We start from the raw sequence: 12,693 nt of genomic DNA on the forward strand, positions 1-12,693 counted from the left end.
ATATATATATATATATATATATATATATATATAAATTTTTTTTTTTTTTTTTTTATACCACCTACCCGTGTTTTTTTTTTTTTTTTTTTTTTTCTTCTTGATACATACTACTATAGTAGCATACTGTAGCAGTCTGCGGTGCTGCTGAGCTGACAGTGTCCAGCAGGTCCGTCATCAGTCATTACATAATAAATATATATACCTGTCCGGCTGCAGTACTAGTGATATTTTATATATAATATATTTATTTCATCTCATTATCATCCAGTCTATATTAGCAGCAGACACAGTACGGTAGTCCACGGCTGTTGCTACCTCTGTGTCGGCAGTCGCTGGTCCATCCGTAAGTATACTAGTATCCATCCATCTCCATTGTTTACCTGAGGTGCCTTTTAGTTGTGCCTATTAAAATATGGAGAACAAAAATGTTGAGGTTCCAAAATTAGGGAAAGATCAAGATCCACTTCCACCTCGTGCTGAAGCTGCTGCCACTAGTCATGGCCGAGACGATGAAATGCCAGCAACGTCGTCTGCCAAGGCCGATGCCCAATGTCATAGTACAGAGCATGTAAAATCCAAAACACCAAATATCAGTAAAAAAAGGACTCCAAAATCTAAAATAAAATTGTCGGAGGAGAAGCGTAAACTTGCCAATATGCCATTTACCACACGGAGTGGCAAGGAACGGCTGAGGCCCTGGCCTATGTTCATGGCTAGTGGTTCAGCTTCACATGAGGATGGAAGCACTCAGCCTCTCGCTAGAAAAATGAAAAGACTCAAGCTGGCAAAAGCACCGCAAAGAACTGTGCGTTCTTCGAAATCCCAAATCCCCAAGGAGAGTCCAATTGTGTCGTTTGCGATGCCTGACCTTCCCAACACTGGACGTGAAGAGCATGCGCCTTCCACCATTTGCACGCCCCCTGCAAGTGCTGGAAGGAGCACCCGCAGTCCAGTTCCTGATAGATTGAAGATGTCAGTGTTGAAGTACACCAGGATGAGGAGGATATGGGTGTTGCTGGCGCTGGGGAGGAAGTTGACCAGGAGGATTCTGATGGTGAGGTGGTTTGTTTAAGTCTGGCACCCGGGGAGACACCTGTTGTCCGTGGGAGGAATAGGGCCGTTGACATGCCTGGGGAAAATACCAAAAAAATCAGCTCTTCGGTGTGGAAGTATTTCAACAGAAATGCGGACAACATTTGTCAAGCCGTGTGTTGCCTTTGTCAAGCTGTAAGTAGGGGTAAGGACGTTAACCACCTCGGAACATCCTCCCTTATACGTCGCCTGCAGCGCATTCATAATAAGTCAGTGACAAGTTCAAAAACTTTGGGCGACAGCGGAAGCAGTCCACTGACCAGTAAATCCCTTCCTCTTGTAACCAAGCTCACGCAAACCACCCCACCAACTCCCTCAGTGTCAATTTCCTCCTTCCCCAGGAATGCCAATAGTCCTGCAGGCCATGTCACTGGCAATTCTGACGAGTCTTCTCCTGCCTGGGATTCCTCCGATGCATCCTTGCGTGTAACGCCTACTGCTGCTGGCGCTGCTGTTGTTGCCGCTGGGAGTCGATGGTCATCCCAGAGGGGAAGTCGTAAGCCCACTTTTACTACTTCCACCAAGCAATTGACTGTCCAACAGTCCTTTGCGAGGAAGATGAAATATCACAGCAGTCATCCTGTTGCAAAGCGGATAACTGAGGCCTTGACAACTATGTTGGTGTTAGACGTGCGTCCGGTATCCGCCGTTAGTTCACAGGGAACTAGACAATTTCTTGAGGTAGTGTGCCCCCGTTACCAAATACCATCTAGGTTACACTTCTCTAGGCAGGCGATACCGAGAACGTACACGGACGTCAGAAAGACTCACCAGTGTCCTAAAAAATGCAGTTGTACCCAATGTCCACTTAACCACGGACATGTGGAGCAGGGCAGGGTCAGGACTATATGACTGTGACAGCCCACCGGGTAGATGTATGGACTCCCGCCGCAAGAACAGCAGCGGCGGCACCAGTAGCAGCATCTCGCAAACGCCAACTCTTTCCTAGGCAGGCTACGCTTTGTATCACCGGTTTCCAGAATACGCACACAGCTGAAAACCTCTTACGGCAACTGAGGAAGATCATCGCGGAATGGCTTACCCCAATTGGACTCTCCTGTGGATTTGTGGCATCGGACAACGCCAGCAATATTGTGTGTGCATTAAATATGGGCAAATTCCAGCACGTCCCATGTTTTGCACATACCTTGAATTTGGTGGTGCAGAATTATTTAAAAAACGACAGGGGCGTGCAAGAGATGCTGTCGGTGGCCAGAAGAATTGCGGGACACTTTCGGCGTACAGGCACCACGTACAGAAGACTGGAGCACCACCAAAAACGCCTGAACCTGCCCTGCCATCATCTGAAGCAAGAAGTGGTAACGAGGTGGAATTCAACCCTATATATGCTTCAGAGGTTGGAGGAGCAGCAAAAGGCCATTCAAGCCTATACAATTGAGCACGATATAGGAGGTGGAATGTACCTGTCTCAAGCGCAGTGGAGAATGATTTCAACGTTGTGCAAGGTTCTGCAACCTTTTGAACTTGCCACACGTGAAGTCAGTTCAGACACTGCCAGCCTGAGTCAGGTCATTCCCCTCATCAGGCTTTTGCAGAAGAAGCTGGAGGCATTGAAGGAGGAGCTAAAAGGGAGCGATTCCGCTAGGCATGTGGGACTTGTGGATGGAGCCCTTAATTCGCTTAACAAGGATTCACGGGTGGTCAATCTGTTGAAATCAGAGCACTACATTTTGGCCACCGTGCTCGATCCTAGATTTAAAACCTACCTTGGATCTCTCTTTCCGGCAGACACAAGTCTGCTGGGGTTCAAAGACCTGCTGGTGACAAAATTGTCAAGCGGAACGCGACCTGTCAACATCTCCTCCTTCACATTCTCCCGCAACTGGGGGTGCGAGGAAAAGGCTCAGAATTCCGAGCCCACCCACTGGCGGTGATGCAGGGCAGTCTGGAGCGACTGCTGATGCTGACATCTGGTCCGGACTGAAGGACCTGACAACGATTACGGACATGTCGTCTACTGTCACTGCATATGATTCTCTCCCCATTGAAAGAATGGTGGCGGATTATATGAGTGACCGCATCCAAGTAGGCACGTCAGACAGTCCGTAGTTATACTGGTAGGAAAAAGAGGCAATTTGGAGGCCCTTGCAAAAAATGGCTTTATTCTACCTAAGTTGCCCTCCCACAAGTGTGTACTCCGAAAGAGTGTTTAGTGCCGCCGCTCACCTTGTCGGCAATCGGCGTACGAGGTTACTTCCAGAAAATGTGGAGAAGATGATGTTCATTAAAATGAATTATAATCAATTCCTCTGTGGAGACATTGACCAGCAGCAATTGCCTCCACAAAGTACACAGGGAGCTGAGATGGTGGATTCCAGTGGGGACGAATTGATGATCTGTGAGGAGCGGGATGTACACGGTGATATATCGGAGGATGATGATGAGGTGGACATCTTGCCTCTGTAGAGCCAGTTTGTGCAAGGAGAGATTAATTGCTTCTTTTTCGGTGGGGGTCCAAACCAACCCGTCATTTCAGTCACAGTCGTGTGGCAGACCCGGTCACTGAAATGATGGGTTGGTTAAAGTGTGCATTTCCTGTTTATACAACATAAGGGTGGGTGGGAGGGCCCAAGGACAATTCCATCTTGCACCTCTTTTTTCTTTCATTTTTCTTTGAGTCATGTGCTGTTTGGGGAGTGTTTTTTGGAAGGGCCATCCTGCGTGACACTGCAGTGCCACTCCTAGATGGGCCTGGTGTTTGTGTCGGCCACTAGGGTCGCTTAGCTTAGTCATCCAGCGACCTCGGTGCAAATTTTAGGACTAAAAATAATATTGTGAGGTATTCAGAATAGACTGAAAATGAGTGGAAATTATGATTTTTGAGGTTAATAATACTTTGGGATCAAAATGACCCCCAAATTCTATGATTTAAGCTGTTTTTTAGTGTTTTTTAAAAAAAACACCCGAATCCAAAACACACCCGAATCCGACAAAAAAAATTCGGTGAGGTTTTGCCAAAACGCGGTCGAACCCAAAACACGGCCGCGGAACCGAACCCAAAACCAAAACACAAAACCCGAAAAATTTCAAGTGCACATCTCTACAATTCACATTATGATATATAGTGCTCCTCGTTCATATTGTGCATCAGTACAGTGCCGCAGTTCATATTATTCTTAAACATTAAAATACCTTCCATTTTATTTTATACCACACTACAATGATAAAGTCCAGGGGCATACCTAGATATAATGCAGGCCTCAAAGAAAGTTTGAAAGGACCCCTACATACCACCCAATGGTGATAAATGCATATAACACATGTAACTGTGACAGGGAAGGTGGCCCCTCTCAGCTCTGGGCCCCATAGCAGCTACACTGCCTGCACCGATGGTAGCTATGCCCTTGCCATAGCTCTAAGGCTTGCTTGTAAATCCCTAATGGGCCCTACACATTGGCCAATCCGCCGCCGAGCTGCCCGACGGCAGATATGGGCGACCTGGCGGCGGGGGGCAGTGACGGGGAGAGAAGTTACTTCACTCCCCCGTCACATGGCTCCATAGACCTGCAGGCAAATATGGACGAGATCGTCCATATTGGCCTGCATGCACAGCCGACTGGGCACCAGCGATGAACGAGCACGGGGCCGCGCATCGTTCATCGCTGGTGCCTCCACACTGCACGATATGAACGTTATCTCGTTCATTAATGAACGAGATCGTTCATATCGTGCAGTGGTGTCGGCCAGTGTGTAGGGCCTATTACTCTTAGCCATGGTCAGACAGTATATAAGAAAATGCCATTGTTTAAGTAGAAATTTCCTGTTATCAGCTGTACAAAGTTTAACTGTTTTGATTAACTTTCTAAAAATGTTTTTAACTTTTATTACCTTGTGATCTAGCTAAATTGCCCCATTTTATTAAAAAGCATTAAACTGCTGTAACTTCTGAATGTTTCCTTACTGCATCAACAGCAAGTGACCTGAAACAATGTAACGTGGAACCGTACAGCAGAAGGGATTGCGGCTACCCCACAATAAGTGCTGCGGAATGTAAGAAGAGGAATTGTTGCTTCGACTCCAGCATTCCCGGGGTTAACTGGTGTTTCTTCTCCAAGTCACAAGGTACAGAGCCGCTATATACTGTAGTTACTCACAAGTCATTATACTGTAGTTATATGAAGATCACACCTCTTAAGCTGGATACACACTTAGATTATCTGTCCAATCTTTTCTATTTGAAACATAAATCTGGTAATATGTGGCAGTAAATGACAATTGACCATTTGCTCCCAAACACTGGAAAACATAAAAAAAAAAAGTCATTCAATTAAGTTGGTTAAATCCGTTTCATTTAGCCAATTTATCCAAACTACCTTTTTATAGTGTTTTTTTTTTTTTTTTGGACTTTAGGAGCAAATAGTAGATTGTCAATTGCACCCAGATATTAGCAGATGTTTGTTCCACACAGCCAGATTGGACAGAAAATATTAGAATGCATCCAGCTTAAATGGTAACATATAATAATTATTGGAATCTTCAGTCATGATGTACATGGGTGATGACTTCCAGGTACATAGATCCATCAGTAAAGCTGGGTATGCACCAGGGCTGTAAGTAGGTGTGTGCGGAGGTGTCACAGCACATAGCACTGCAGGGTAGGGGGCGCTGTTGGTGGCACTTGAAAATTATCTGTTATAATCACTTGCAGCATCCCCTATTTTTGAAGCCCAGCATCCCCTGACCACCCCTGTCACCTACCCTGACCCCTTTTGATGCGAATACCTATACAACATTCATGATCTCAACTTAAGATTTCTTTGTTATTCAGTTGCACCCTCTGGGATTCAAAACCCATTGCCTGTGGCATTGCAGTCAGACAATCTATGCATTGAGCCATTTGCCCTTGCATAGAAAGGTAGAGAATTCTAACTATTTGACACTTACCGTGTACTTTGTGGAAAAAATGATCAGCATTGCTGCTGAGCAGATCTATGTAGTGTGTAGAGATGAGCGGGTTCGGTTTCTCTGAAACCGAACCCGCACGAACTTCATGTTTTTTTTACGGGTCCGAGCAGACTCGGATCCTCCCGCCTTGCTCGGTTAACCCGAGCGCGCCCGAACGTCATCATGACGCTGTCGGATTCTCGCGAGACTCGGATTCTATATAAGGAGCCGCGCGTCGCCGCCATTTTCACACGTGCATTGAGATTGATAGGGAGAGGACGTGGCTGGCGTCCTCTCCATTAGAAATTAGATTAGAAGAGAGAGAGAGATTGTGCAGAGTCAGACAGAGTTTACCACAGTGACCAGTGCAGTTGTTGTTAGTTAACTTTTATTTATTTTAATATAATATATCCGTTCTCTGCTATATCCGTTCTCTGCCTGAAAAAAAACGATACACAGCAGCAGCCAGTCACACAGTGTGACTCAGTCTGTGTGCACTCAGCTCAGCCCAGTGTGCTGCACATCAATGTATAAAAGGCAAAGCTTATAATAATTGTGGGGGAGACTGGGGAGCACTGCAGGTTGTTATAGCAGGAGCCCCCAGGAGTACATAATATTATATTAATTTAAAATTAAACAGTGCACACTTTTGCTGCAGGAGTGCCACTGCCAGTGTGACTAGTGGTGACCAGTGCCTGACCACCAGTATAGTAGTATATTGTTGTATGTATTGTATACTATCTCTTTATCAACCAGTCTATATTAGCAGCAGACACAGTACAGTGCGGTAGTTCACGGCTGTGGCTACCTCTGTGTCGGCAGTCGGAACTCGGCAGGCAGTCCGTCCATCCATAATTGTATTACAATATATACCACCTAACCGTGGTATTTTTTTTTTCTTTCTTTATACCGTCGTCATAGTGTCATACTAGTTGTTACGAGTATACTACTATCTCTTTATCAACCAGTGTACAGTGCGGTAGTTCACGGCTGTGGCTACCTCTGTGTCGGCAGTCGGCAGGCAGTCCGTCCATCCATAATTGTATTATTATTATAATATATACCACCTAACCGTGGTTTTTTTTTCATTCTTTATACCGTCATAGTGTCATACTAGTTGTTACGAGTATACTACTATCTCTTTATCAACCAGTGTACAGTGCGGTAGTTCACGGCTGTGGCTACCTGTGTCGGCAGTCGGCAGGCAGTCCGTCCATCCATAATTGTATTATTATTATAATATATACCACCTAACCGTGGTTTTTTTTTCATTCTTTATACCGTCGTCATAGTGTCATACTAGTTGTTACGAGTATACTACTATCTCTTTATCAACCAGTGTACAGTGCGGTAGTTCACGGCTGTGGCTACCTGTGTCGGCAGTCGGCAGGCAGTCCGTCCATCCATAATTGTATTATTATTATAATATATACCACCTAACCGTGGTTTTTTTTTCATTCTTTATACCGTCGTCATAGTGTCATACTAGTTGTTACGAGTATACTACTATCTCTTTATCAACCAGTGTACAGTGCGGTAGTTCACGGCTGTGGCTACCTCTGTGTCGGCAGTCGGCAGCCCGTCCATAATTGTATATACCACCTAACCGTGGTTTTTTTTTCTTTCTTTATACATACATACTGCAGTGCCACTCCTAGATGGGCCCGGTGTTTGTCGGCCACTAGGGTCGCTAATCTTACTCACACAGTCAGCTACCTCATTGCGCCTCTTTTTTTTTCTTTGCGTCATGTGCTGTTTGGGGAGGGTTTTTTGGAAGGGCCATCCTGCGTGACACTGCAGTGCCACTCCTAGATGGGCCCGGTGTTTGTGTCGGCCACTAGGGTCGCTAATCTTACTCACACAGCTACCTCATTGCGCCTCTTTTTTTCTTTGCGTCATGTGCTGTTTGGGGAGGGTTTTTTGGAAGGGACATCCTGCGTGACACTGCAGTGCCACTCCTAGATGGGCCCGGTGTTTGTGTCGGCCACTAGGGTCGCTTATCTTACTCACACAGCGACCTCGGTGCAAATTTTAGGACTAAAAATAATATTGTGAGGTGTGATGTGTTCAGAATAGGCTGAAAATGAGTGTAAATTATGTTTTTTGGGGTTAATAATACTTTGGGATCAAAATTACCCCCAAATTCTATGATTTAAGCTGTTTTTTAGGGTTTTTTGAAAAAAAACACCCGAATCCAAAACACACCCGAATCCGACAAAAAAAATTCGGTGAGGTTTTGCCAAAACGCGTTCGAACCCAAAACACGGCCGCGGAACCGAAACCAAAACACAAAACCCGAAAAATTTCAGGCGCTCATCTCTAGTAGTGTGGGGCTGCAAGAGATTGGATGTGTGTCTGCACACTGCAAAGATCTTCTCAATTCCAATGCTGATTATTTGTTTACAAAGTACCAGTAGCTTCATAGAGTTCATAATTTTTTTTTTTTTTTTTTTAAATGCAGGATCAAATAGCTCAATGAGTAGGTGTTTGATTAGAATTCAACAGGTTATAGGTTTGAATCCTGGGTACAGTATGTCCGTTTATTGATGTGTTATTTAAAAAAGTGTACATCTAGATATCGATCATATCTTTCTCTGGGATCAATCTTGCCACGCCCCTTCCCCACGAGGCATGCGCATTGTTCCTAATGAAAAAATGGGGGGGCAGCCATATCTCTCTGCCACAGGGCACCAAAAGTTTAGTTACTGCTCGCTCTGGTATGAACCATATAATTATCTGGCAGACCATTTGTCCAACACTGGCTGGTTGGAATGGAAATCTGAGAGCAAATGGCAATCAACAGTTTACTCCCAAACACTGGAATATGTACAAAAATGGTCATTTAAACAAATAGTTTAATTTTTGGGTTTACACAATTTGATTGTAGAATACTTTTTGTCCTTTTTCCAGTGTTTGGGAGCAAATGGTTAAATGACATTTGCTCCTATACATTACCAGACTTTCATTCAAACCATCAAGATTGGATCGATAGCCTGCCAGATAATTGTATAGTGTATGCCCAGGATAACTGTCGGTTATGATCTTTCTTGTATGATGTCACACAAATGGGAGGGCAGATAGAGTAAGCACCACCCACTTATATATAGTTTACAACTGATGTGACGTTCCAGGGTGCAATCTTTGTTATAAAGAAAAGTATCTGGAAATTGTTTTTCCTTCTATTGTCCCTAGTTTTTTTTTTTAAAAATTGACCAACTTCATGTATTCAGTATGATATCACAGCTGATGGGATACCAGCAGTAAGAATACCATTGCCGGCATCCTGATAGTGTCAATCCTGACTTCCCCTCTCTCCCCTACACTCGAATACTAACCATCCCTTTATGCAGCCTAACCCTAACCTTCCCTCTTAGTGCCTGACACTAACATCCCATCAGTGGCGCCTTAACATAATGTCACCTTCCATGCAGCCTAATCCTAACCATCCCCCCATAGTGCTTAAAACCTAACCTCCCACAGTGGTGCATAACCCAAACCTCACATGTGATACCTAACCCCCCAGCCCTAAGCCTAACCAGTCTGCTATACCTACAAATGGATTGCCAGCTGTCAGGAATCCCAACAGCTGGAATCTTCACTGCATCCCAACTCCACAACAATTCCTCTTTTTTTTTTTTTTTTTTTCTTTTCTTAATATTGAATGCAATTCTTAGTGTTTTTCTTATTCTAAGATATATGGAAAAGAAGTATTTGCATGAGAATTTATCATTTAAGTCCGATTCATCAAACAGTGTTTTCTATGTATCTGGGACATGTTTGCAATATTGCCAATTATGTATTTGGCACGGTCAGGGTTAGAATACTTGCAGTAGAGCTCCCAACTTTCTTGTCATGCATTGTAATATTTCCAGTTGTCCTGATGTGTTCTCTGCTCCATCCAGATAAATGGCAATGTAGTGTGGACATCACAGAGCGTGAAGATTGCGGTTTTCCCGGGATAAGCGCTAAGGAATGCTATTCCAGAGGCTGCTGCTTTAATTCAAGTGTTCCCGGGGTTAAATGGTGTTTTTCTCCCAAAAGCACAGGTAGAGTATAGAGTGCAGTGGTAGGGTGGGAGCATGTAGTGCTATTGATTAGATTTAATGGGGCATAAACACGAATTATGCCCATAGCTCAGGGGCATAGCCAGAACTTTGTGGGCCCAATAGCAACATTTTGAAGGCCCCCCATCCCAATGCTTCTAGAGAAACTTCTCTGACGCAGTTTTTAGTTATATACCCTATAATAGTGCCCTAGTTCATTTTCTGAACCATAGTAGAGCCTTATTTAATGTTATGCCCCACAGTAGTGCCCTAGTTTCATTTCTGTATTGCAGTAGTGCATTATTTCACCCTCTGTCACATATCAGAGCTGCCAGTACACATTATGCCTCACAGTACCCCCAATGCCAGCATCCTTAATAAATATATATATATATATATATATTTAGTGCTCCTCATTCATATTGTGCCTCATTGCAGTGCAGTGGCAGATCTAGACTTAACTTTTAGGGGGGGGGGGCGGTTTAAGATTGATGACTACTTCCCCTAATCATAGCCCCTCCCACTTAGTAATGCCCTTCCCGTTCGCTTCTAAAATTTCCTATTGTTGCCATTACTAATAAAATGTTGCCAGTTAGTGGAGAGAACCCTGCGCACTGGTGATGCAGACTAACGAATCACCATTCCTTCCATCAGGGGTGGTAGAGGCTAAGACAGTAGGGCAATTTAAACATGCATGGGATAGACCTAAGGATCTCCTTACAAAGAAATAAGGATCAAATAAGGTTAGAGATAAAAATAACGTAAAAAAAAAAAAGGGGCAGACTAGATGGGCCAAGTGGTTCTTATCTGCCAACAAATTCTATGTTTCTATAGCACACTGAATGAGCTGAAATTCACATTGTAGCACACTGAATGAGCTGAAATTCACATTGTAGCACACTGAATGAGCCGAAATTCACATTGTAGCACACTGAATGAGCTGAAATTCACATTGTAGCACACTGAGCCGAAATTCACATTGTAGCACACTGTATGAGCCGAAATTCACATTACAGCACGCAGAATGAGCCGAAATTCACATTACAGTACACTGAATGAGCTAAAATAATGCAGGCACTGGGGGCAAGGGGAATCCTACCCCCTTATTAACTTACACTGGGGCAGCAAGAAAAAAAATACAGGAGGGAGACGTGGCACACACACACTTTGGCTAGGAGGGGGGACATATCATACACTTTAGTTAGGAGAAGGGGGGGAGAAATGGCACACAGACACTTTAGTTAGGAGGGGAGACATGGCACACACACTTTAGCTAGGAGGAGAAGGGGGGGTGGAAGATATCACACACACTCACTCACTCACTCACTCACTCACTCACTCTAGCTTGGAGGGGAGGAGACATGGCATACATTGACACCTACTCGTATTTTGGAGTCCGACTCCACAGCAGCATGAGGAGTCGGGATGGAGGCCGGGTCCCGCCGCGGTGTTGGGAACAGGGTGGAGAGCGGTGTCTCCTCAGAATGGACGGCAAAGGAAGCAGTGTACACAATCACTGTAGCCTGTCCCTGCCGGCCTCTGTTCTGACCACGCCCCCTCCTCCCTGTACGCGCGTCAGGACGCTCTCTCTCCCCTTCCCCCTGCCGCGCTGCACCGCTTTCCACCCCGTTCCCAACACTGCGGCGGGACCCAGCCTCCATGCCGGTATGTGTAGGTGGGGCGTTCGCCCTAATTGCCCCCCGCTAAATCCACCACTGTTACAGGGCCCCAGCTCATATTATATAACCTTAAAATACTTTCCATTTCATTTTATACCACACTACAATGAGAAGGTCCAGGGGCATACCTAGATATAATGCAGAACCCAAAGAGTTTGTAAGGACCCCTACATACCACTCAATGGTGAAAAAGTATGTAACTGACAGATACTGTCCCCATAGCTGCTGCACTGCCTGCACCTATGGTAGCTACACCCTGTATATAACACATGTAACTGTGACAGATAAGGTGGACCACTCTCAGCTCTGGGCCCCATAGCTGCTGCACTGCCTGCACCTATAGTAGCTAAGCCCTTGCCATAGCTCTAAGGCTTGCAAGTGTATCCCTTAGTCTTAGCCATGGTCAGACAGTATATAAGAAAATGCCATTTTTTTTAAGGGGAAATTTCCTGTTATCAGCTGTACAGAGTTTAACTGTTTTACTCTTCCAAATTTTTTTTACTTATTGCCCTGTGATCTAGCTAAATTGCCCCTTTTTATTAAAAGAAACATTAAACTGTTGTAACTTCTCGATGTTTCCTTACTGCATCAACAGCAAGTGACAGACAATGTAACGTGGAACCGTACAACAGAAGGGATTGTGGCTACCCCACAATAAGTGCTGTGGAATGTAAGAAGAGGAATTGTTGCTTTGACTCCAGCATTCCTGGGGTTAACTGGTGTTTCTTCTCCAAGTCACAAGGTACAGAGCCGCTATATACTGTAGTTACTCACTAGTCATTATACTGTAGTTATATGAAGATCACACCTCTTAAACTGGATACACACTTAGATTATCTGTCCAATGTTTTCTAGTTGAAACAAAAATCTGGTAATATGTGGCAGTAAATGACAATTGACCATTTGCTCCCAAACACTGGAAAACATAGTCATTCAATTAAGTTGGTTAAATCCATTTCATTTAGCCAATTTAT

The 12,693-nt window shown here is 44.6% G+C and overlaps 1 protein-coding gene across 50 annotated transcripts in view; it reads left to right on the forward strand.

The window, feature by feature from the left end:
• The window catches only part of LOC135050271 (uncharacterized), a 466,297-nt gene that overhangs the window by 21,333 nt on the left and 432,271 nt on the right, over positions 1 to 12,693 (forward strand). For 44 of the 50 annotated variants that reach the window (XM_063956613.1, XM_063956631.1, XM_063956611.1 and 41 more), the window contains 3 exons: positions 5,026 to 5,175; positions 9,900 to 10,043; positions 12,315 to 12,461. The exons of 1 other annotated variant lie outside the window; for it this stretch is intronic. In XM_063956613.1, coding sequence (XP_063812683.1) covers positions 5,026 to 5,175; positions 9,900 to 10,043; positions 12,315 to 12,461 — 441 coding nt within the window. The remainder of the gene's footprint in view (positions 1 to 5,025; positions 5,176 to 9,899; positions 10,044 to 12,314; positions 12,462 to 12,693) is intronic. 5 more of the 50 variants (XM_063956640.1, XM_063956651.1, XM_063956654.1 and 2 more) reach the window with 2 other exon arrangements.

Source organism: Pseudophryne corroboree, chromosome 2 (assembly GCF_028390025.1).
Source record: "Pseudophryne corroboree isolate aPseCor3 chromosome 2, aPseCor3.hap2, whole genome shotgun sequence".
Lineage (NCBI taxonomy): Eukaryota > Metazoa > Chordata > Amphibia > Anura > Myobatrachidae > Pseudophryne > Pseudophryne corroboree.